The sequence below is a fragment of the Phyllobates terribilis genome, unplaced genomic scaffold (genome assembly GCF_046119375.1).
Source record: "Phyllobates terribilis strain yellow unplaced genomic scaffold, ASM4611937v1 Scaffold_9__5_contigs__length_417890890, whole genome shotgun sequence".
Lineage (NCBI taxonomy): Eukaryota > Metazoa > Chordata > Amphibia > Anura > Dendrobatidae > Phyllobates > Phyllobates terribilis.
The window spans coordinates 407,219,758-407,246,078 of NW_027362769.1; the positions used below are offsets into that span (position 1 = coordinate 407,219,758).

The following is a 26,321-nucleotide window of genomic DNA, read 5'->3' on the forward strand; positions in this document are numbered from 1 at the left end:
TTTATTGGTAACCAGAAGAATTAAGTTTGCAGCTTTCAGAGCACAAAGGCTCCTTCTTCATCACAGAGGCTTCTTGTTCAGGCTCCTTCTTCATCAAACAGACTCCTTCTTCAGGCTCCTTCTTCATCACAGAGGCTCCTTCTTCAGGCTCCTTCTTCAACACAGAGGCTCCTTCTTCAGGCTCCATCTTCAACACAGAAGCTCCTTCTTCAGGCTCCTTCTTCATCACAGAAGCTCCTTCTTCAGGCTTCTTCTTCATCACAGAAGCTCCTTCTTCAGGCTTCTTCTTCATCACAGAGGCTCCTTCTTCAGGCTCCTTCTTCATCACAGAAGCTCCTTCTTCAGGCTTCTTCTTAATCACAGAGGCTCCTTCTTCAGGCTTCTTCTTCATCACAGAAGCTCCTTCTTCAGGCTTCTTCTTCATCACAGAAGCTCCTTCTTCAAGCTCCTTCTTCATCACAGAGGCTCCTTCTTCAGGCTCCTTCTTCATCAAAGAGACTCCTTCAGGCTTCTTCTTCATCACAGAGGCTCCTTCTTCAGGCTTCTTCATCACAGAGGCTCCTTCTTCAGGCTCCTTCTTCAGGCTCCTTCTTCATCAAAGAGACTCCTTCAGGCTCCTTCTTCATCACAGAGGCTTCTTCTTCAGGCTCCTTCTTCATAACAGAGTCTCCTTCTTCAGGCAGTTTACACATGAATAACTGAGACACGAGCACAACATTTCAGAGATGTTACACCAGGCCATTTGTGCATAGGTTGGATGGGGTGGTGCCTCCTAAATGAAAGTTTACAGTGATCAATAAATGTCTACAGTGATCCATGGATGTCTATAGTGATTGATGAAGGCATAAAGTGTCTGCAGTGATTCATGAGGATTCCCAGGGATCTATGAATATTTGCTTGATTCATTAATACGTACAGTGATATGGAAATCTGTTCTAGCAAAGATCCGGTCATCACAGGTGATAATGAGAAATGTATTTAGAATAAGGGTGCTTTCACATTGCCCACTATTATAGTCTATGGCCCCGTTGGTGCATATGACCAAATCCCGTTTTGTAGGGGGGGGGATTTGGACGTAAGCCCCAACAAGACCAACGAGGGGTGCCAGAATGCAGTTTGAGAGCACCATAAGAGTTACAATGATAAAGAGACAGATAATACAGAAAAAGGCATCCATGGACACCTCTAGAAATATGAGGGATCTGACCTCTTATAAATGGGCGCAGTATTTAACTTAAACTTTTGTCTCCCAGCCGTGGAGTTTTTGCACGTGCCCAAATCACAGAATATTGCACATCTGTAATAATTAAATCAACAATCATTGTTTTTCAAGGACTGTTATGCCCAAAAAGTCTATGATGCGTCTGATTTCTGAGACTACATCTTATCTGGAGAACATCATCTTACAGAACATTGTAACTGTACCTGCAGGTTCTTGGTTTCTTTTATCTTAAACAAGAAATGATTTCATAAAGTTTGTACATAGCTGATGTATAACAGGTAATATAACATATTGTTAAATGAAGGTTTAATAGCTTTATTGATTATTTTCGTTATCAACAGAGTTTCATTAAAGCTTAAATTCATCCATGAAGGATTAGTGAACCATGATGATTGAAAAGTATCACACATACAAACAATGAAGACATACAGCTCAGTGGTGAATCCACGTATGAAGAAGATGAGAAATAAATATGCAACCAGAGAATAATTAGCTGGTGTGTATGAAGGGCCCCTGAACCCTAAGAAACATTGACCCAAAGCCACCTAAACTGAATCGAAGAGGGTGGCAGATGGCCATGAAACGGTCAAAGTCCATCACTGTAAGGATGAGACATTCTGATACCGCAACAGCTGAGAAAACATACATCTGAGTGGCACAACCCATGAAAGAGATTGACCTGTCCAACGAGAAGAAGATCTGCAAAGTCTAGGGCACTGTGATGTTGTTAGAATCTATGTTGTTTTACTTTTCGGCCATCTTTTTGTGGTTTTCTGGCTTCTAGTCTTTTCCTCTCGTGCTGGGTGTCTTGGTCGCGTGATCTCCTCACTCTTTATTACTCAGCACCTGTCTCCCATTCCTCGCTGGACATCAGTGTTGTTACGCTTGTGCTCTGTCTAAGTTGCCTTGTTAGTTCTTTGTGCTTAGGACAATTGATATCCTGTGACTTCTTGCAACTAACTTCTCTTTTATGAGGTCACCTGTTTTAGCTCCCAGTCCTTAGATCTTTTAGGGACACCCTTTCCCTTTCCTTCAGGTCTTCGTTTGAGTTCAGTGCAGGATCGTGCAGTGGGGCTATTCACAAGGAATAGGGCACCCACCCCAGCTTAGGGTTTAAGCAGAGTCTCAGTGCAGGGACAGCTTTTCCCTCCTATTCCTTAGGTCTTAGTTTTTTCTCCTCTCCTCTTCCTGTGTATTCTTCAGTATGAGTATGACGCGCCCCTGGGCCTGTGTTGTGCAGGGGATACCCGGAGCCGGGCCTTCTGTAAGATGCTGGGGGTTGTAGTCTCCGTGTGGTTGGACCAGGTCCGTGCCCAGGGTGGTCAATTCAGTGGCAGTTTTAGTGTTATAATAAGTGTCCGACTACGCCACCCATCGATTGCGGTCAGTGGGGACCGCCGCTGCGCTGCAGACCGCTGAGGCTGATGTTGTTTGCGCAGCCGAGTATGGGATAACTCCCCACGGGAGGAGTATTGCCTCAGGGCAGCTAGTGTGGAAGATGGGAGTGATGGTGTGAGCGTCCCAGCACTAATGGTGCTGGTGCGGCGATGAAACACAGAGACGTGTGGTGCAGTTCAGGGTCTTTACTGATGGTATAAAGCAGACCCTCCCAGGAGTACTGGTTAGCAGTAGGGGCCTGGTCAGTCTGTGAGCAAGCAGGATCTCCCCCTGGCCAGGTGGAGTTGTAGGCCTCCCCGTCTATCTGCACTCTTTCCTGGCTACCTTGCTGTGTGCGGGTAGAAGTAGCCCACGTCCCTGAGTATACAGTGAGGTGCTCACCCGTATGGCCGGTGACTTGGGGCCTCCTGTTAGCCTCCGCTCCACAATGGCGGTGCTGGTCCCTTGCTTGTGACCGTGCCTCCGGGCTTCTTTGGCCAGAGGACATGGAATCCCCTGCCGGTTGGATTCTGCTGCTGGACCTGGATGTCCCCACAGCCTCGGACTCCGTGTCCGGTATTAGTGTCTTCAACCAGGGCGAACTCTGCTCAGCTCCAGCCCCTGGTATTCAGCTACTGTTCCTAAAGAGCTCCTGGTTCTTACTTTCCCTCTCCAGGCTCTGACTCCCAGACTCTGACTCTGTCTGGGACTTCACTCCTTAATCCCACCCCAGACCCAGTTTTTAAAGGCAGATTCCTCCCCTCCCAGGTCTCGGCGGGTGGTGTTGCATGCTGAGGGGCTCCTGACCAGAGAAACCTCCCACTTGCTCTCAGACATAATATTTCTATTACTGTGGCAACCAGACCCCTGGGGTGCCACATTCCCCCCTACTAAATTTTAGTACTCCGGGACTAAACACATTTTTAAAGAAACACAAATGCAGGGTATAAATGATAATACAATAACATATTTACAAGCAGCTTTAGTTTTTAGAGGTCACGGCGTGTCCGTAACCGGGTGTCCATATCACCCAAGGTGAAGTCTTAAGCGAAGTAGGGGACCTGTCCAAAGCAAACCCCTTGCGTTGGCCCTGGGCGTGGCTGCAAGGCTGAAGCTAGCTACTTTGGGCCGCAAGGAGGCCACGCCAGACAGGTTTTCTCTTCCGCGGCCATCTTCGCAAGAGGCACTATGTGCAACTATCTACAAGAATTGTTCTGGTTATCCAGCGTCCATAACCTGTTAGTCCAAAGAAATCTGCAGGGTAACTGAGAAACATAATTAATAACAGGCAACAACAAAAACCATCAACATTTTCAAGAAACAGTTAAATTTACAGTGCATTACTTTATATTTTCCAGCGAGCGGGCATCTGACCTCTAGTGACTCTAGTGGACCTACGGAGCTCACTAACTGGTTCTGCACTACAGGGTGTAGGAGGTGTTATGGGTAAGCTGGGCAGCTGTCTGCGCACTCTTTGGCTCACTAGGGGCACAGCAGGCTCACTACTAGCAGAGGGTTGATCCCCCTGCGCTGCTGGTGTGGACTCTTCTGCCTCCTGGGCCGGCTGCTCTTCCAGCTCTACCTGGTCTTCTGTAGGCCCTTGAGGGGCTGGCTGGAGAAAGGTGAGGACGGGTACCACGACAGCGCCGTATACTTGTGTCCAAGACCGGGGAAAGTCTCCGAGTACGGTGCTGATCATTTCCTCCTTTTCCTCTACGGGTTGAGGGTCTTCCTGATCTTCATCCGTGCTTTGCAACTTCTCGGAGCACTTTTTCAGGTGGTCTCTGGAGACAGTGGCTGTGGTCTCTCCTCCATCCTTACTGATGACGTACACCTTTGGATTATTGTGGCTTGAGGGCAGTACGGTGTACTGGTCCTTTTCCCACTGGTCGTCCAACTTATGGAGCCGCCTTTTTCTTTTCAAGACCTGCTCTCCAGGTACCAGGGGAACCGCGGGAGCATGTTGGTTATAAGTCCTCTCCTGCCTTTCTCTTGATTGACAGAGACTTCGCTCGACTCTCTCCTGTACCTTCCGGTACTGCTGCTGCCGTTCTGTATCCCAGTCTGCTTCTGGCGAGGTGTCCTCGGGTGTCAGGACTCTCATATCCAGGTCAACAGGCAGCTTACCAGGTCTTGCTCTCATTAGGTAAGCCGGGGTACAGTTGGTGGAACCTACCGGGATGTGATTATACAGGTCCACCAGATCGGGCAGTTTCTCAGGCCACAGACTGCGTTCTTCCAGGGGCAATGTTTTTAGCAGATCTATCACCACCTGGTTCATCTTCTCGCAGAGTCCATTGGTTTGGGGGTGATAGGGCGTTGTTCTTATCTTCTTGCAGCCATACAGGTTGCAGAACTCCTGGAAGACCTCCGCCTCGAAGGCTGGTCCTTGGTCCATCAGCACTTGGTCAAGGTACCCGTGTGGGCGGCAGAAGTGCAGCTGGAAGGCTCTAGCTGCTGTTTGTGCTGTTAAGTCTTTGACGGGGACCACCACTAGGAATCAGGAGTAGTGATCCACGATGGTCAGGGTATAGACATACCCGCTTCTGCTTGGAGCCAGTTTAACATGGTCCAGAGCGACCAGTTCCAGCGGCTGCCTGGTGATGATGGGCTGCAGGGGAGTCCTCTGGCTTTCACGGTCCCTTCTTCTTAGATTGCACGGGCCACAGTCTCTACACCACCTCTCAATGGCTCCTCTCATGCCTATCCAGCAGAACCGTTCACGCAGCAGGAACTCCAGCTTCTTCCATCCGAAGTGCCCTGCCCCATTGTGGTAGGCCTCCAGCACCATAGCTGCGTCCCGTCTCGGTACCACAACCTGCCAGATCAGTTCATGTGTCTGGGAATTGACCATTCTGCGGCACAACTTCTCCTTGTAGAGGAACAGTCTGCTCTTTTCCGTCCACAGTCGCTGGCCCCTCACACGGTGGGAATACTGGGTAATCCCATGACGGTGGAGCGCAGGGAGTTCAACCTCTTCCAGTTCTTCTGGATCTTCCCCTCCGTCCGGTAGGTTTGGCATCCTGGACAGGGCGTCCACGTTGGTATTAGAGCGCCCTGCCCGGCATTTGATGGTGAACTCATAGTTGGACAGGCGGGCCATCCATCTCTGCTCCAGGGCACCCAGTCTTGCAGTGTCCAGGTGTGTCAACGGGTTGTTGTCCGTGTGCACGATGAACCTGGAAGAGGCAAGGTAATGCTTAAAACGTTCAGTTACCGCCCACACCACTGCCAGGAACTCGAGCTTAAATGAGCTGTAATTCTGAGGGTTTCTTTCCGTGGGTCGCAGTTTTCGGCTGGCGTAAGCAATTACCCGTTCTCTCCCCTGCTGGATCTGGGACAGTACGGCTCCTAGCCCGATGTTGCTTGCGTCCGTGTGGAGGATAAAGGGCTGGCTGTAATCAGGGTACGCCAGGATTTCATCCCCCGTTAGGGCCATCTTCAGCTGGCGGAAGGACTCCTCTTCCAGCTTTTCCCATTTGAAGGGTGGCTTCTGGTTTTTGGCCTTCCTGGACTGGCCTATCAGGAGGTCCTGCATAGGAGCTGCCTTCTTGGTAAAACCGGGAATGAATCTTCGGTAGTAGCCTACCAACCCGAGGAACTGCCGCACTTCCTTTATGCTGGATGGTCTTGGCCAGTCCTTAATCACGGTGATCTTGTCAGGGTCGGGAGCTACTCCGTCAGCACTCACCACGTGTCCCAGGTACTGTACCTTTGGCTTCAGTAGATGACACTTCGAGGGTTTTACCTTTAGGCCATAGTTTGCCAGGGCTTCAAACACTTCTGCCAGGTGTTCCAGATGGTCCTCATAGGTCTTGGAATAGACGATGACATCGTCCAGGTATAATAGGACCGTCTCAAAATTCTGGTGTCCCAGACAGCACTCCATCAACCGTTGGAAGGTTTCTGGTGCGTTGCAGAGACCGAACGGCATACAGTTAAATTCGCTGAGTCCCATCGGGGTGGTGAATGCGGTCTTCTCCCGGTCCGCCTCTGCTACAGGAACCTGCCAGTACCCGCTAGTGAGATCCAAAGTAGAGAAGAAGTTAGCAGATTTTAATGCAGCTAAGGACTCTTCTATCCTTGGTAACAGGTATGCATCTTTGTGTGTGATACGGTTGACCTTCCTGTAGTCTACACACATTCTCATGGTGTTGTCTTTCTTTTTCACTAAGACTAGTGGAGCTGCCCAGGGGCTACAGCTGTCCCTAATTACCCCAGCCTCCTTCATGTCTTTTAGCATCCCCTTGGCGTGCTGATAGTGTGCAGGGGGTACGGGTTGGTATCTCTCCTTTATGGGAGGATGGTCTCCAGTGGGGATGTGATGCTCTACCCCCTTTACTCGCCCGAAGTCCAGCGGGTGTTTACTAAACACTCTCTCGTATTCCTGAACCACCCGATAGACTCCCTGTTTTTGGTGTGAGGGAGTGGAGTCAGTACCCAAATGCAGTTGCTGACACCAGTCCTCCATTGGTTTCTTAGAGCCGTTACCTTCCTCTGGTTGAGATGGAGGCAAGGGTTCCACGGCCTGTACAGAGTTCTGGTTGATGGTGAACAATTTGGCTAGCATGGCATACCGGGGCAGGTGTACTTCTCTCTCCCCGATATTGATGATGCGGACGGGCACCCTCCCATGGCGTACATCGACCACCCCCCGTGCTGTCAAAATGGTGGGCCTACTGTCTGAGTAGACGGGTTCTACCATTGCTTGGTAGTCTCTACCTCTTAGACCAATAGCTGCCCGGCACCAAATCATCATCTCACTTTTCGGGGGCATGGCAATAGGGAACGGGTCACACATTCTCACGCTACCTATCTCACCACTAGATAGTTCCACCTGTTGCCGTTTCATCAGTGCCCGGATCTCTTTTTGGAGGACACGCAGCTGGCTGGAACTGGCGTTCTTGGCAACCTGTTGCAAAATAAGAATCACCTCTGCAAGACAGTTTTCGATTACGTTAGTACCTAGGGTGATTTTTGGGTGACTCTCGCGACGGTCAATGTCCACAATGATCAGTCCTTGTGCCGGCAGTTCAACTTTACCGACCTTGATTGTCACCTCTTTAAATCCTATCTGTGGCACTGGCTGACCATTGCTGGCTATAATGCTCAGGTCGTCATCTGGGTAGCGGGTTATGTCCAAGTCATTCCAGTACCGCTTGAAGAGCACGTACGGGATGGTAGTCACCTGTGACCCGGTGTCTAGTAGGGCACTCATTGGAATGCCATCCAGTACCACAGGCAAGACCGGACGTCCCCCTACGTATTTGTCACGCCAGTTCGATGGGCCTGATGATCTTATGCCTGGGGGTTGGCCCTCTACCCAAGGTTGTGCCCGTTTAAATGACAGTACCTTGCCATATGTCCTGGTTGGTTGCAGCGGCGGCAGATGGGTCGTCCGTCCTCGTTGTATCTGTCGCTGGGTCTTCCTCTGGCCGGTGGGGTCCTCCTCAGTCAGCGCCACGGGACGTCCTCTGGTCCAGATGCCAGCTGGATCTTTCCTGGAGAAGAGTCAGCTCTTGGACCTGATGGTGCAGGTCTGTAGCCGGGTTATTGTTCAAAGCCTGCGCATCAGCTCCCACAGGCCCTGCAGACAAGGGCGCCGCGTCCTGGTGATAAGTGATAGCAGGGCGCCTGTGGGTCACAGCGCCACCTGGTGCCGGGTCTCGGAGCACCCGGATGGCTCTGTCCTTGAACTGTGCAAAGTCCAGGTCAGGGTCCTGTAAGGCCATTGCCCGCAACTGGGTTCGGTGGGCATTGCACAGTAGACCCTGAATAAATTGTTCGGTCAACAGCTTGTCTTCATTCCCCACGCTGTCAGGGTCTGCCTGCTTAATGGCTCTCAGGGCCTCTTGTAGGTTTAGAGCATAGTCTCTTATACTCTCATGTGCCCGTTGTTTGCACCCATAAAATCTGAGTTTTATCTCGGCTGAGGTTCGGGTATCAAACGTGTCTTTCAGCCGGGCTAGTATTTCTCTGACAGTCCTCTTCTTCCTAGGTGGCCAGGACTTTACCTCCCTTTGGGCAGCCCTAATTAACTGGGCCACCAGGATGCTCACTTTTTGCTCTTCCGTGAGGGGGTATACCTGGAAGAGGCTATCCAGTCTTTTCCTAAAGTCACTTAGAGTATGTGACTCCCCTGAGCACTGGGGTAGCCAGGTTGCCCCCGGGATATAGGGCATGGTGAATGGCATGACCGCAGCAGCGGTTGCGCTGGCGGCAGCTATGGCGGTGGAGCTCCCCTCGGTATCCGACATCCTCCTCCCCCCTAGTGGACCGTGGCCTACCTTGCGATGCTCTTCTTCCGTAGGCCGTGGCTCCGCAGTCAATCGTCGGGGTCGAGGACCTGGCATCGCGCTCCGATGACGTCAGCGTTGCTCTTTCTCCCTTCCAGGACCTTGCGCAGCGTCAGTGCGTGGGGCGGAGCTTCAGATCTCGCGCGCTTTCGGCGTCCACACCCCTCTTCTTCCCGCGCGGCGTCCTGAAGATGGCGTCCGATGGCGGGAAGCAGCTGCCGATAGCGGGAAGAAGGCAGAAGACGGCGGGAAACGACCCAAGATGGCGTCCGATGGCGGGAAACGACTCCGGATGGCGGGAAACTTCACCACAGGTAAGTACAAAAGTCTTTTTCAGGCACGCAGTACCTGGTGGTTGCAGGTGCGAAATCCTGCCGACTACGCCAAAGTTGACGCGCTCCCTAGGCCTGTGTTGTGCAGGGGATACCCGGAGCCGGGCCTTCTGTAAGATGCTGGGGGTTGTAGTCTCCGTGTGGCGGCGACCCGGTCTGTGCCCAGGGTGGTCAATTCAGTGGCAGTTTTAGTGTTATAATAAGTGTCCGACTACGCCACCCATGGATTGCGGTCAGTGGGGACCGCCACTGCAGGGCAGACCGCTGAGGCTGGTAGTATGTGTGCAGCTTAGAATGGGATGACTCCTCACGGGAGGAGTATTGCCTCAGGGCAGCTAGTGTGGAAGATGGGAGTGATGGTGTGAGCGTCCCAGCACTAATGGTGCTGGTGCGGCGATGAAACACAGAGACGTGTGGTGCAGTTCAGGGTCTTTACTGATGGTATAAAGCAGACCCTCCCGGGAGTACTGGTTAGCAGTAGGGGCCTGGTCAGTCTGTGAGCAAGCAGGATCTCCCCCTGGCCAGTGGAGTTGTAGGCCTCCCCGTCTATCTGTACTCTTTCCTGGCTACCTTGCTGTGTGCGGGTAGAAGTAGCCCACGTCCCTGAGTATACCGTGAGGTGCTCACCCGTATGGCCGGTGACTTGGGGCCTCCTGTTAGCCTCCGCTCCACAATGGCGGTGCTGGTCCCTTGCTTGTGACCGTGCCTCCGGGCTTCTTTGGCCAGAGGACCTGGAATCCCCTGCCGGTTGGATTCTGCTGCTGGACCAGGATGTCCCCACAGCCTCGGACTCCGTGTCCGGTATTAGTGTCTTCAACCAGGGTGAACTCTGCTCAGCTCCAGCCCCTGGTATTCAGCTACTGTTCCTACAGAGCTCCTGGTTCTTATTTTCCCTCTCCAGGCTCTGACTCCCAGACTCTTACTCTGTCTGGGACTTCACTCCCTAATCCCGCCCCAGACCCAGTTTTTAAAGGCAGATTCCTCCCCTCCCAGGTCTGGGTGGGCCGTGTTGCATGCTGAGGGGCTCCTGACCAGAGAAACCTCCCACTTGCTCTCAGACATAATATTTCTATTACTGTGGCAACCAGACCCCTGGGGTGCCACAAGTACCCTCCAGGAGCTTGCTCAACGCTTGCAAGGGTTGACTCTGGAAGTTGTCGGTCTTCAGCAGTACGTGAATAAATACCCTGCAGAACACTATGAAGAACCTAAGGTAGGATTACCTGAGTGTTTCTTGGGGAAACAACAGGATTTTTTTTCATTTAAAAATGCTTGTTTGTTGTATTTTCGACACAGACCTACAGTACAGACCAAAAGTTTGGACACACCTTCTCATTTAAAGATTTTTTTGTATTTTCATGACTATGAAAATTGTACATTCACACTGAAAGCATCAAAACTATGAATTACCACATGTGGAATTATATACTTAACAAAAAAGTGTGAAACAACTGAAAATATGTCTTATATTCTAGGTTCTTCAAAGTAGCCACCTTTTGCTTTGATGACTGCTTTGCACACTCTTGGCATTCTCTTGATGAGCTTCAAGAGGTAGTCACCAGAAATGGTTTTCCAACAATCTTGAAGGAGTTCCCAGAGATGCTTAGCACTTGTTGGCCCTTTTGCCTTCACTCTGCGGTCCAGCTCACCCCAAACCATCTCGATTGGGTTCAGGTCGGGTGACTGTGGAGCCCAGGTCATCTGGCGTAGCACCCCATCACTCTCCTACTTGGTCAAATAGTCCTTACACAGCCTGGAGGTGTGTTTGGGGTCATTGTCCTGTTGAAAAATAAATGATGGTCCAACTAAACGCAAACCGGATGGAATAGCATGCTGCTGCAAGATGCTGTGGTAGCCATGCTTGTTCAATATGCCTTCAATTTTGAATAAATCCCCAACAGTGTCACCAGCAAAGCACCCCCACACCATCACACCTCCTCCTCCATGCTTCACGGTGGGAACCAGGCATGTAGAGTCCATCCGTTCACCTTTTTTGCGTCGCACAAAGACACAGTGGTTGGAACCAAAGATCTCAAATTTGGACTCATCAGACCAAAGCACAGATTTCCACTGGTCTAATGTCCATTCCTTGTGTTCTTTAGCCCAAACAAGTCTCTTCTTCTTGTTGCCTGTCCTTAGCAGTGGTTTCCTAGCGGCTATTTTACCATGAAGGCCTGCTGCACAAAGTCTCCTCTTAACAGTTGTTGAAGAGATGTGTCTGCTGCTAGAACTCTGTGTGGCATTGACCTGGTCTCTAATCTGAGCTGCTGTTAACCTGCGATTTCTGAGGCTGGTGACGCTTGGTCTTTCCTCAGAAGCAGAGGTGACTCTTGGTCTTCCTTTCCTGGGGCGGTCCTCATGTGAGCCAGTTTCTTTGTAGCGCTTGATGGTTTTTGCAACTGCACTTGGGGACACTTTCAAAGTTTGCCCAATTTTTCGGACTGACTGACCTTCATTTCTTAAAGTAATGATGGCCACTCGTTTTTCTTTACTTAGCTGCTTTTTTCTTGCCATAATACAAATTCTAACAGTCTATTCAGTAGGACTATCAGCTGTGTATCCACCAGACTTCTGCACAACACAACTGATGGTCCCAACCCCATTTATAAGGCAAGAAATCCCATTTATTAAACCTGACAGGGCACACCTGTGAAGTGAAGACCATTTCCGGTGACTACGTCTTGAAGCTCATCAAGAGAATGCCAAGAGTGTGCAAAGCAGTCATCAAAGCAAAAGGTGGCTACTGTGAAGAACCTAGAATATAAGACATATTCTCAGTTGTTTCACACTTTTTTGTTAAGTATATAATTCCACATGTGGTAATTCATAGTTTTGATGCCTTCAGTGTGAATGTACAATTTTCAAAGTCATGAAAATACAGAGAAATCTTTAAATGAGAAGGTGTGTCCAAACTTTTGGTCTGTACTGTAGATCTTCTGGGAGTGAACTACAGTGTGTAGGGATTATTATGTCTCTATTGCGTAAATAGCCTCATATCTGGGTGTTTTTCTTGTCTCCTGATGATCATTGTTTAAGGTCTGTGGAGGCATTTTTTGATGCCATGGGTTTGCTGTATGATGATCCAGATCAGGTTAAATCGGAGCTCAGGTGTCTCAAACAGGGTTCTCTTGATGCTGAGAGTTATTGCACCCTGTTCAGACGATGGTCTGCAGAGGTCAGGTGTTACGACCCTGCACTCAAGTTTCAGTTTCTGGCAGGCTTGAGTGAAAGGGTTAAAGATTTGCTCATTGCATTCCCTGCCCCCGATATTCTGCAAGTTGCCATGCAGTTAGCTATCCGTGTGGAGAGAAGGTTGAGGGCCAGACAGAATGAGAAGTTTCCTATATTGGTGGATTCTGCTTCTCACGATAATCCTGCCGACACTGGGGAACCTATGCAGGTGGGGGTCAATGTCATCACGCTCCAAGGAGAGGGACAGGAGGTTCTCTGAGGGACTTTGCTTGTATTGCCGTAAGGCTGATAATTTTTTAAAGCAATGTGAAGTTCGCTTAAGGAAAGAAAAAAAAATGTTCAGTAGAAATAACACTCCCGTTCGCATTGCGTTTTTACGTTCTGCTGGGGTGTTTTTTCCTGGTAATACCACCTGTCAGGGTCGTTTGATTGAGTTTCAGGTTATGGTGGATTGTGGTTCTGCACTTAATTTGATTGATCAACAATTTCTTGAAAAGTATAAGTTTGATTCTGAACCTTTGTCGTCTCCTTTTCATGTGGTGGCGATTGATAATCCTCCCCTGGAGCATGGGAGCATTCTTCGAAAGGTCACTGGGTTTCCGCTTACTGTGAATATGGAAGATCAGGAGCAGATTGACTTATTTGTACTTGGTAAGTTGCCTTCCCCGGTCGTCCTGGGGTTGCCCTGGTAAAAAGTGCATAATCCTTTGCTGGACTGGTCGTCTGGTTCCATAAGATCCTGGGGTCAGGGGTGTTATGGTAAGTGTTGTAATGTTCACATTGCGGCTGTTGTGAAGGGGGAGTTATCTGAACCCAATCAGGATTGTTGTAGGGTTTTTTCGGAGGTGGAGTAGAAAGCTTTACCGCCTCATAGAGATTACGATTGCGCTGTTGAGTTCGTCCCTGATGCTAAGCTCCCTAAGAGTCGGTTGTTTAATCTGACAATTCCCGAGAGGGAGGCTTTGAAGGAGTACCTTCAGACTAGTTTAGCTGCAGGTCGCATAAGACCCTCTAAGTCTCCTGTGGCGGTAGGGTTCTTTTTTTGTCCAAAAGAAGGATGAGAGTCTTAGGCCATGTCTGGATTTTCGGGAGATTAATAAGATCACTGTGCGCAATCCTTACCCGTTACCACTTATTCCGGATTTGTTTAACCAATTGACCGGAGCTAAATGGTTTTCTAAGATTGACCTTCGTGGGGCATATAATTTGCTGCGGGTGAAGGACGGAGATGAATGGAAGACTGCTTTTAACACCCTGGAAGGTCATTTTGAGTGTTTGGTGATGCCTTTTGGGCTTACTAACGCTCCTGCATTTTTTCAAAATTTCATCAATGACATTCTGAGACCCTTGATCGGTAGGAGTGTTATTGCTTATGAGGATGATATATTGATTTATTCATCGGATCTTGAGTCTCATTGGCAGAGAGTCCGCGAAGTTCTTCCGATACTGAGAGATAACACACTCTTTGCTAAATTGGAGAAGTGTCAGTTTGCTGTCCAGAAGTTTTTTGGGTTACTTTGTCTCTTGTGATGGTTTTGAGATGGACCCGGTGAAAGTTCAGGCTGAGTTGGAGTGGCCGAAGCCTGAGGGTTTGAAGTCCTTACAGAGGTTTTTGGGGTTTGCCAATTATTACGGGAAATTCATAAAGAATTTCTCTGTCATCGCTAAACCCATTACTGATCTCACCAAGAAGGGTGCGAATACAGTCCAATGGTCCACTGAGGCTATTGAAGCTTTTGAGTATCTCAAGGACAGGTTCAGCTCTGCTCCTGTTCTTATCCAGACGGATGAGACCAAGCCATTTTTGGTTGAGGTGGATGCCTCATCTATAGGCGTAGGGGCAGTTCTGTCACCGGAGGGGGTGCATTCCTGTGCTTTCTTTTCTAAAAAAATTTCTGAGACAGAGCTCAACTATGATGTGAGATTGCTGGCTATTAAACTCGCGTTCGAGCATTGGCGACATTTTTTGGAGGGGGCTCGACATCTTATACAGGCTTTCACTGATAATAAGAATTTGATTTGTCTGGACGCAGCTAAAAGTTTGAATGCCCATCAGGCTAGGTGAGCACTGTTTTTTGCCTGGTTCAATATTTCCGTAACCTTTGTCCCGGGGACAAAGAATGTTAAGGCTGACGCTTTGTCTCGTAGTTTCTCTCCAGCGGTGAATGCTGAGAGGGAGGAGTGTATTTTGCAGAGAGGGATGGTGGTGGCCGCATTGGATTTTGAGTTGAAGCATAGCTTCCTAGGAGCCCAGAGTGCGGCACCAACTAACACTCCGTGTGGTAAATTGTTTGTGCCTAGAGCCTTGAGGAGAGCGTTGTTTGTTGAATGTCATGAGTCTCGGTTGGCGGGTCACCCAGGGATTTCGGAAACTAGGAAGTCTATCGGTCGGAGTTTCTGGTGGCCAGGGTGGCAAAGAAAAGTCATCAAGTGGGTATGTCAGTGTTCTGTGTGCGTTAGGTCGAAGGCCTCTCACGCTCCGGCTGTGGGATTGCTGTGCCCCTTGGAAGTTCCTAGTTCGCCATGGACGCACCTTTCCATGGATTTTATCACCGATCTGCCTGTATCGGAGGGTTTTTCTGTCATCTGGGTTGTTGTGGACCGGTTTAGTAAAATGTGTCATCCGGTTCCGTTCAACAAGTTACCTTGCGCCAAGACTCTTGCTAAGACATTTGTGAAGGACATTATCACGCTCCATGGTGTTCCCATGGACATTGTTTCCGATAGAGGACCACAGTTTGTGGCTCGCTTTTGGCGTGCTTTTTGTGACAGATTGAAAATTAATTTGTCATTCTCATCATGGTATCATCCAGAGTCCAATGGACAGACTGAAAGGAAGAACCAGGATGTTGAGCAGTTTTTGAGATGTTTTGTGGCAGACAATCAGGAAATGTGGTCGGAATTTCTACCACTTGCGGAGTTTGCCCTTAATAATCATACTTCTTCCTCGGCTGGATGTTCTCCTTTTTTTTGCTTTACTGGCAGGTATCCATCTTTTGGTCCATTTTCCAAAGTTGGGGCTGCTGTACCGGAGGAGGACATTTTTTCTGGTGATTTGGAGAGGGTTTGGACCAGTGTACGCCTGAATCTTAAAGAGGCTAACAGAAGATCAAAAAGGTATTTTGACAAAAAAAGAAAGAAGTCCTTGTTTGCTGTTGGGGATATAGTTTGGTTGTCCTCTAGGAATCTTAGTTAGAAAATTCCTTCTAAAAAACTGGGTCCTAAATTTGTGGGTCCTTTCAAAGTGGTTCAGATTGTCAACTCGGCAGCGGTGAGGTTGGGCATTGCCTTGTCCTGGAGGATTAATTCTGTGTTTCATGTGTCGTTACTTAAGAAGGCGGACACGCCTGATAAGCAGGCGAAGTCTACTGTTCCTCCAGTTGATGAGAACGGCGAATTTGAAATTTCTCGCATTTTGGATTCCAGGTGGCATAGATGGAGATTATAGTATCTTGTGTCCTGGAGAGGTTTCGGCCCCGAGGATAATTCCAGGGTGAAGGCTGAGGACGTCTCGGCCTCAAGGCTAATTAAGGCTTTTCAGAGGAGATTTCCTGGTAAGGCTCAGCCTAGAGGATCCGGAGGAACCTCGTAAAAGGGGAGGTACTGTTAAAATCTATGTTGTTTCACTTTTCAGCCATCTTTTTGTGGTTTTCTGGCTTCTAGTCTTTTCCTCTGGTGCTGGGTGTCTTGGTCACGTGATCTCCTCACTCTTCATTACTCAGCACCTGTCTCCCATTCCTCGCTGGGCATCAGTGTTGTTACGCTTGTGCTCTGGCTAAGTTGCCTTGTTAGTTCTTTGTGCTTAGGACAATTGATATCCTGGGACTTCTTGTTACACCAGTTTTGTTTCCTTTAATCTTCGTTCCCGCAACTAACTTCTCTTTTATGAGGTCACCCATTTTTGCTTCCAGTCCTAAGATCTTTTAGGGACACCCTTTCCCCTTCCTTCAGGTCTTCGTTTGAGTTCAGTGCAGGATCGTCGGTGGGGCTATTCACAAGGGATAGGGCACCCACCCTAGCGTAGGGTTTAAGCGGAGTCTCAGTGCAGGGACAGCTTTTCCCTCCTATTCCTTAGTTCTTAGTTTCAGAACATAACAGATGTTTATGGAACAGAGCTAAAGTATTGATAGACCTCTGAGAAAGAAATACATGGGAGTGTGCAGATGAGGGTCCAATGTAACGATAAGTGACAAGATGATAAGTCCATTACCTACCAGTGAGGGGATAAAGACAAAAAGATGGAAGATCAGCAAGATGACCTGGAAAAGTCAGAGAGGTGCAGGAGGGTGAACCTTGATACACTGTGGAGACTAACAACCACGTAAGAACAATGCAAAGGATTCTAGTCAAAATGACACTACTTATCTGTTGTTCTAAAAATAATAATGGTAGGTAAGATCATGTTTTACATTTAATCCCATAGGCACAGGGATTTCCGGCAAAAAGATGCACTTGCTTTCTCAATTCAATAGTTTGCACTTGTGGTCCCCACCCCTTAAAGTTCTATAAACCTTCTCAATATCCTTTAATTTTAGATTGTGTTACACGCACGCCGCTAAGTTCAGATAGGGGTGAGACAGGTTACATGAATTCTTTGGAATCCTGGGGGAATTGTTACGCAGGGCGACCATAGACCATGTGCTGCAGCTTCTCTCAGGCACACAGGGGTATTGACCCTCAGGCTCAGACACGTAGGTTGTTTCACTTGCTAACCAGACACACTTGACAAAAGTCCTCATAAACGGTAGAACAGTAGCATTTAATAAGAAGCCGCACAGCCAGTGCAAGTTAAGTCTTATGAGCAACAGGCTCCAGTGACAAACAGTACAGTTTCCTTAGCAGCACAGCAGTTCACAGTCTTCCAAGTAGTACAGGACAGCACAGTTCTAATGCAAAGGCACATTAATGAACACAGCATTCTTTACAGCACAGTGATAGGTAGAAGGGGGGGAGGGTTTGCTGAGGGAGATGATCCCTGTGACACCATTTCTTTGAGTCCTTATCTTTCTGCCTGACAATACTCTCCACTGCTAGTTCAGGAACTCTACCTGACCTGTGCTTACCTTCACTCCTGACTTGAATCCTTTTCACTTGCAGGGGCGCTTCTATCAGATGCAGAACACACACACCACCTTTCTCTTCGGCTCCAGCCAGACAGTGAACAACGTCCCCACAATCCCCCTGCGGCTCTGATAAAACACTCCCCTTCTCCTGTGATTGTGTTAACCCCTCTAATTGGGTGCTGGATACTTCTGGAACACAACACTTTCTGTCTCATGTACTTGTGTTCCTTTTAATGGTTGCTAAATGCTTTTAAAGCAACAGCACTACTTCTGCATGTCACAATTAGTAAGATTCCTATAGAGCTCTCGTATAAAATGTTTTCAGACTTTTGAGATATTAATGTAACTTGACTTTGGGCAGTAGCCGTGGTCATCTCTTACGCCCCAGCACATTACATGAAGTTGGGGGTCCTGACCGGGTGTGTGGGCTTTGTCTATGGGGGTGCTACACCCTTGCAGGCCTCATGTTGACGTTGACTTTAGTTGGCCAGGACCAGATGTTAAGGACTTTAATGAGGGAGACCACAAGTCGAAAATAAACTTTTTAGTGATTGATAAGTTGATGGGGATTATATACAGTAGATAGCAGGTACATAACTTAATGAACATTTCCTTCAACACACGGAGCATTTTCACACACTGTCTCAGTTCCTTTCTTTTAACTTGCTTGGTTTCTGTCTCCACTTACTCACTTTCCTTTACCACAACCCAGCACAGTACTACAGTCGAGTAAGTGAGAGTCTTATTTTCAATCCGCGGTTCCACGTCCTCTTCCCTCTTAAGGGAACTAGTTTTCCAATATGGCCAGAAATTAGCTTCTCAGCTCGCTGATGTCTTGGGACTTCCACCGGGGGCACTCTCTTCATCTCACCTTCTCTGTCCCGTCTTGGCCCGTTACCTCTCTGATTTATAAACTCAAGGCCGTATTGCTAGGCCTATTATTCCAGCATCTATCTCCGAATACATCACTCTGACCTTTCCTCATGTCTCTCTCTTTCTCTGCTCAGGATCATGCTATCCACTGCCTCAGTTTCCACTCACAAGGGGACACCCAAGTCATGCGACTCTGCTTAATACTCAAACCAAAAGTCTGTTCTAGCTGCAAAGCTATCTCTGTCCCTTCACTTTATCACTTTCCACTCTGGGCTAGTCTCAACTATTAACACTGTCTACACTGTTACCTATCTGTTGCTGGGCAGAGCACAACTCTATCAATCTTAACGCAAGTCACAATATACATTATATACTATAACAATACTCGTGTCTTCAAGGGGAAACATGAGCAGTATGTCCATCTCCTTATGTGACGCCCAGCTGCGCTTGGTATCACAGATCCTAGAAGAGTGCATTGATGGATTCCTCCACAAGAGGCCCCCATAAACATTCACACATCTCCACCTTCCACCTCAGACCAGAAGAGGGAGCCCGTTAGGGAGATAAATAGGGAAGGTGGAGCCAGGCAGTTCAGTTCCTCTGCAGAGTTCAGCAAGTACAGTTCTGAATGAAGAGTTGAGCTCAGTTCAGTTGTAGCTCAGTTAGAGCTTTAGGTGTGCCGGCGCCATAAGATCGGTGAAGCGCGGCAAGGTGCCGTTAGTGCGTATAGCCTAGTGAGGGCCCGTGTAGGCCGAAGGCGAGTGGAGAGTTACTACATAGGGGGCTGAGGAGCTTAACTAGCTCACCCCGAAGAATTTACCGGACACCGGGTCCGAAGCTTACCGGGATCTCTATGACCCAGTAAGGCATAACCGGAATCCCTGGAGAGCTACAAGTCCCAGGATCGCTAAAGTGCTGATACGTAACAGAGCCGGGAGACACATAGGACCCGCAAGCTGAGGAGCGTGTACTCCAAGGAAAGGCCCTACCACAATGTCAGCCAGCGCAGGACAGAGACAAAGTTAGGCCTAGCTCCAGGCAGGTCAGAAACGTACTACGCAGAGGCAAGTAACAGGAGGCCCTACACCCACTCATTGGGGAGGATCCTGACATGCACCCTTCACCCTACAGTGCTCCGGGACGTGCCTGAATTTCCATCAATAAAAGGTACTGAAGTGACTATCGTGTCTGTCCCTGTTCTTGCTCTGACCTGGCTGGGTCTCGCCTGTCCTGCATTCCTCTTCTGTACGCTGCCCTGAGGCCCAGCTCCACCTGTGGGGAGCTTTACCATCGGCCTCAGTGGAATGCGCAGCGCTGGTGATTCTCACCAGAAGCCACAGGTGGCGTCACGAACTGTTATCAAACTAAGAAACTCATTATCCCCTTTTTAAAGAGCGACCCCAGGGTATGGGCCCAGGAGCCGACCACCGCGACATCCCCAAGGCCAGGCTAAAGGCCCGGGTACCCGAGTAATCCCCATCCCCCTGGGCTAGTCATCTCTTTCCTGACGTCACGAACAGGATTGCGTGCCCGCTGCAACGACGAAAAGTTATGCCCGTTGCCACCGGGTACTGTGCGCCTTTAATCAGAAACTGTGTACGTTAAACTGTGGTGAAGATTGCCGCCATTGTTGGGCCGCCGAGCGAGAAGAAGGGTGTAACCGCGGGAAACTAAGGGGCATACCTGTAAAAGAGCGCGAAGCCCCAGACACGCCCCATGCCTCGACGTCAAACCAGGAAGCACCAGGTCCTGTAAGGAGCGTCGCTGAACGCTCTGACGTAGGACGCAAGCGACGCAAGGTCCTGAAGACGACTGTCACCTGCGGAGCTGCGGCCTACCGGAAGAAAAACTAGAAGGTAGGCCAGGGTTAGCTAGGGGGGTGCCAGAATGTCCGATGAACAGCACAACGCTGGGGTACCGGCCAACATCCCTGATGTTCAACCCGCGCCGGCGCTGGGCACCTGTAACCCCTGTCATTCCTATAACTTTACCTTATATTCCTGGAGCAAAGTGGCTCCCCCAGTACAACGGCAAACCAGATACCCTGTCTGGATTCAAGCGGAAGATATGCGGTATCTTAGACATGTACTCTATGACAGGCAAGCAAAGAGCTGCTGTTGTATTGGGACAACTGACCGGTGCTGCGGAGCGGGAAGAGGAAACATGGTCGGCCGCAGACCAAGAGTCAGTGTCCGCAATATTTCAAAAGCTACAGACTGTCTTTGAGGATCTTTCTGAGGCGGACCTCCAGATGAGGTTCTAAAACTGTTCCCAACAGCCGGAGGACAATGTTCGGGACTATGCCTGGCATCTACAGGGGGCCCTGCGGGCTCTGAAACAGGTTAGTCCAACCAGCATAGAAAATGAGAATAAAATGCTGAAGGACCAGTTTGTCCGGGGACTGAGGTCTCCAGAGGAGAGCAGGACTGTGCGTTGGTGGTCCCTGGATCATCCAGATGCCACCTTTGATAATCTTAAGGACATGGCTATAAAAGGACTGCAGCCCCTGGAAGCAAATGCCATCCAATGTTACCAGGGTGGGGCTACCCCAGTACCTGCTACACCCACCTTTTCCCCAGTGGCTGCTGAAGCCAAGGTTCCAGCAACGTCCCCTAGGGAACTGGACAGTCTGCGCTCTGAAGTGCGTCAGTTGAGCAAAACCCTGACCACTGTGCTGAGTGCTCTGCAGCTGCGGACGGAACCCGAGGAAGGAGGGAAAATCCTGTTAGCCGATAGCCCTGAGGATGTCCCCTGGATGCAAAGGAGGAGGAGGCCAACACCACCCTCTACGAGGACCAGTGACCAGCGCCGTCTACAGAAGGACCCTACCTGCTACCGCTGCCGCAAGACCAGACACACCGCCCAGAATTGTCCTTTAAACGAGAAAACCCTGGGGCCGAGGGCCGACACCCAGGAGTAAGCTCACCAGGCCCATCCGACTGGTACAACAGGTTCGTCGGAGGAAGACCATTCCTGTCCATTGTGTTGGACGTGATCCCGACGCATGCTCTGCTGGACACAGGATCTCAGGTAACCATCTTGCCCGACGTCCTCTACAAGAGGTTCTGGTCCATGGACGACCTACATCCGCCAGCTCCAAATCTTTCTGTTTACGCCTCAAACGGACTCCCCCTTAACCTAATCGGGGTTAAGAATGTGACTGTAAAAGTGGGGAGAGCGGAGCTGAAGGATCAGGGGCTAATTGTAGTAGAGACTAATCCTTAACCCCACCAGATGAAGTGGGGGATAATGACCCTGCAACCCAGGTGGAGAATTGGTGTCAACAGCTCCATGTTGGGACAGACACCACTCCTGCCCATCAGAAACAGGGTGTACACCGGGTGGTTCAAGAATTCTCGCAGGTGTTCAGTAAACATCCATTTGACTTCGGGAGGATTAAGGGAGTTCAACATCATATCCCCACAGGCAACCATCCCCCAATCAAAGAACGTTACAGGCCTATACCACCAGCTCACTACCAGAAGGCAAAGGAAATGTTGCAAGACATGAGGAAGGCAGGGGTAATAAGGGATAGTTGTAGTCCCTGGGCGGCTCCCCTAGTGCTAGTTAGGAAAAAGGACGGGAGCATGAGAATGTGTGTAGATTACCGTCAAGTAAATCGCATTACACATAAGGATGCATACCCTTTACCACGCATAGAGGAGTCCCTAGCTGCCTTAAAGTCTGCAAATTACTTTTCCACCCTTGACCTTACTAGTGGGTACTGGCAAGTAGCTGTGGCTGAGGAGGATCGGGAGAAAACGGCCTTCACTACCCCGATGGGACTCTGCGAGTTCAACAGTATGCCGTTTGGACTCTGCAATGCCCCTGGAACGTTCCAGAGATTGATGGAGTGCTGCCTGGGACACCGCAACTTCGAGACTGTGTTACTTTAGCTGGACGATGTAATAGTGTACTCCAGAACGTACGAGGACCACTTGAAACACCTGGCAGAGGTATTTGAGTCACTGTCCCAGTACGGGATGAAGTTGAAGCCCTCAAAGTGTTACCTGCTCAAGAGAAAGGTACAGTACCTGGGGCACATTGTCAGTCCAGAAGGGGTAGCACAAGACCCGGAGAAGGTCACAGCCATCCAGAAGTGGCCGGAGCCGAAGAACCTCAAGGAGGTGCGTCAGTTCTTGGGACTAGTAGGATACTACCGGAGGTTTGTAAAAGACTACACCAAGAAAGCAGCTCCTCTGCAAGACCTCCTCGTAGGGCTGTCCCCCAAAGGCAGAAATCCCCCATTCCACTGTGGTAAGGAGCAAGCCGAGTCGTTTCAGGAGATGAAGGAGATCCTGACAGGCGATGAGATCCTAGCCTACCCTGACTACAGCCAACCATTCCTGCTGTATACAGATGCCAGCAATGAAGGACTGGGAGCTGTCCTAAGTTAGAAGCAGAATGGCCAAGAGAAAATGATCACATATGCAAGCAGGAAGCTCCGCCCGACTGAAAGGAACCCAGAGAACTATAGCAGCTTTCAGTTGGAGTTCCTGGCCTTGGTTTGGCCCATCACTGAAAGGATTAAGCACTATCTAGCCTCCAGTAAGTTCACTGCCTTCACTGATAACAACCCCTTGACCCATCTTGAAACAGCTAAGCTCGGGGCACTGGAACAACGATGGATGGCTCGGCTGTCAAATTACCAATTTACAATTAAATACCAGGCGGGCCGCAAGAACGCCAACGCCGATGCCTTATCCAGGATGCCCTATCCAGTGGACGACCTGGAAGCGATAGAGCTACCTGCCTTTCACCGGAATGGGATGATCCACGAGCAACGAGCCTCCAGGAGGCAGCGTGAAAAGACGTTAAATCCCCTGCCTCACCACAGCTGGAAAGAGACCCAGGACAGTGACCCGGTTGTCAGCCGCATCAAGGAGCTGATAACCCAAGAGGGTGCCTCCCTGGAGAAGGAAGCGTCTCTGCAAGCAAAGCAGCTGTGGAACGAAAGAAGCCGGCTGTTTATCTACCGTGAGAAGCTGTGCCGGAGGTACGTCAATCAAAGACCCATGAGATGGTGTGGCAGATAGTGGTCCCGAAGACAGACATCCAGATGGTATTAGAAGCTTACCTCGATCAGGCGGGGCACTTTGGCTGGAAAAAGCTAGAGACCCTGCTGAAGTGTCGATTCTACTGGGTGGGAATGTGCAGCTCCATTGACCGGTGGTGCCGAGACTGTGGACCCTGTGGCCTTAAAAGAAAAGACTATAGCAGCCAGAAGGCACCCCTGCAACCTATCAAGACGACTCAGCCCCTGGAGATCGTGGCCCTGGACCATGTCAAGCTGTCCCCCAGCAGGTCAGGGTACTCCTATGCTTTGACCATGGTGGATCACTACTCACGTTTCCTGGTGGTCGCCCCCGTCAAAGTCCTGATGTCAGAGACAGCAGCAAAGACGTTCCAAGCGTATTTCTGTAGACCCCATGTTTACCCTGAGCAGGTGCTGACGGACCGAGGCCCGGCCTTTGAGGCTGAGTTGTTCAAGGAGTTCTGCCATTTGTACAGTTGTAAAAAGATAAGAACTACACCGTACCACCCACAAACCAACGGTTTCTGCGAAAAGATGAACAACATCATCATCGACCAGCTAAAGACCATACCACTTGAGGAGAGAAATCAGTGGCCAGACCTACTACCTGACCTAGCGGATCTGTTAAATCATATACCAGTAAGTTCCACCAATTGCACTCCGGCATACCTCATGCGGGCAAGGCCAGGAAAGCTGCCTATGGATCTGGAGCTTGGTGTTGTTGAGCCTGAAGCTGATATGACCACTGAGGACTGGGACACGACCAGACAGGAGCAGTACAGAAGAGTACAAGCCTGTGTCGAGGACAGTCTCACTCGGGTGAGAGAAAAGCAGGAGGCACACTACAACAAAAAAGCGCCCGCAGAACCCTTCACACCTGGTGAAACAGTATTGAAAAGGAAAAGAGGAAATCACAAACTTGATGACCAGTGGGAGAGAGAACCCAACACTGTGTTACCGTCAAGGTTTGATAACAAGAAGACCTGCATAATCAGTCGAGACGGAGGAAGGACGACTGCAACAGTGTCCAGGGACCACCTAAAGTTGTGTCCAGACCTACTAAAACCCCAAGTAGAAGTGCCTCTCACTGTACCGGAGGAGCCTAAAGAAGCAGTGATACACACTGACCTAAGAGATTTCCCGGCAGATTGGCCTCAAATAGGAGGTGCAGTAATCATTCCAACACTCCCAATTCTACGAACAGCCAGAAAACCCTCCACAGCAAGTTGAACCTGTAAGTGCTGCAGAAGAGCCAGCTCAAGAAGTATCCCCGGACGAAGGATCCCCGGTAGGAGCAGAGCAAGAGTGCCCAGCCAATGGTGAACTTGCCAGTCCAAGAGAGAGGTTAAGGCAGTTTTACAACTTGGTCACACATAGAACTGGTAGGGTAACTGACAATACTGACTCTGATGCCCCACAAACCACCGCACTACGCAGATCAACACGTAGCACGAGAGGCAAACCCCCTGTTAGGTACACTCAGTAAATAGTCAAATTTCTGAAAATGTAGATAGTTACCCCTGGGGTATTAAAATTGTAATGTACAGTATTAATTGTGTATTTTTATGCATATGTATATTAATTTGTTTTTTGCCTTGCAAATAGACAATTCAAGTGACAAGGACGCTTTACCTTATCAATTCCTTTATTGTTTGCATAAAGAACTCTGTGCTGAGGACTGTGTGCAGCCCAAAAAACTGCTTTTGTATATAATTGCGCTCCCTGGAGTGCCCCTTTTAGGTGACCTCAGAAGCAAAACCTGTCTCGAGTGGCTCTACTGGAGGTCCAACTCGGGATCTTCATGCCCTGCAGCCACCCCACGGCCTACGTTGAGGGTTTGGGACAGGTCCCTCAAAACCACCAAGTACTCTACCCTGTGAGATGGACATCCTGTCTGGGAACCTCACCACAAGAGACTTGAATTCTGAAGACACTTTGCATTTGTTTATATTGTTATGTAACGTTTAAGCTTGGTGCCTCCCATAAAGGGAAGATTGTTCATGTTTTCTTGTTGTTTATAAAATGTACTTCAGCCCGGCAGTGCTGAGCTTTGCTAGGGGGGAATGTGATGCCCAGCTGCGCTTGGTATCACAGATCCTAGAAGAGTGCATTGATGGATTCCTCCACAAGAGGCCCCCATAAACATTCACACATCTCCACCTTCCACCTCAGATCAGCAGAGGGAGCCCGTTAGGGAGATAAATAGGGAAGGTGGAGCCTGGCAGTTTAGTTCCTCTGGAGAGTTCAGCAAGTACAGTTCTGAATGCAGAGTTGAGCTCAGTTCAGTTGTAGCTCAGTTAGAGCTTTAGGTGTCCCGGCGCATTAAGATCGGTGAAGCGCGGCAGGCTGCCGTTAGTGTGTATAGCCTAGTGAGGGCCCGAGTAGGCCGAAGGTGAGTGGAGAGTTAGTACATAGGGGGCAGAGGAGCTTAACTAGCACACCCCGAAGAATTTACCGGACACCGGGTCCAAAGCTTACCAGGATCTCTATGACCCAGTAAGGCATAACCGGAATCCCTGGAGAACTACAAGTCCCAGGATCGCTAAAGTGCTGATACGTAACAGAGCCGGGAGACACATAGGCCCCGCAAGCTGAGGAGCGTGTACTCCAAGGAAAGGCCCTACCACAAGGTCAGCCAGCGCAGGACAGAGACAAAGTTAGGCCTAGCTCCAGGCAGGTCAGAAACTTACTACGCAGAGGCAAGTAACAGGAGGCCCTACACCCACTCATTGGGGAGGATCCTGACATGCACCCTTCACCCTACAGTGCTCCGGGACGTGCCTAAATTTCCATCAGTAAAAGGTACTGAAGTGACTATCGTGTCTGTCCCTGTTCTTGCTCTGACCTGGCTGGGTCTCGCCTGTCCTGCATTCCCCTTCCGTACGCTGCCCTGAGGCCTAGCTCCACCTGTGGGGAGCTATACCATCAAGC

At 49.6% G+C, this 26,321-nt stretch overlaps 1 protein-coding gene across 1 annotated transcript in view; it reads left to right on the forward strand.

Moving 5' to 3' along the window:
- The first annotated feature begins 1,358 nt into the window (after nt 1-1,358).
- Nucleotides 1,359-26,321, forward strand: part of LOC141161466 (olfactory receptor 10AG1-like) — a 51,506-nt gene continuing 26,543 nt past the window's right edge. The window contains exon 1 of the mRNA XM_073646278.1: nt 1,359-1,415. Within this exon, the coding sequence (XP_073502379.1) occupies nt 1,359-1,415 (57 nt within the window). The remainder of the gene's footprint in view (nt 1,416-26,321) is intronic.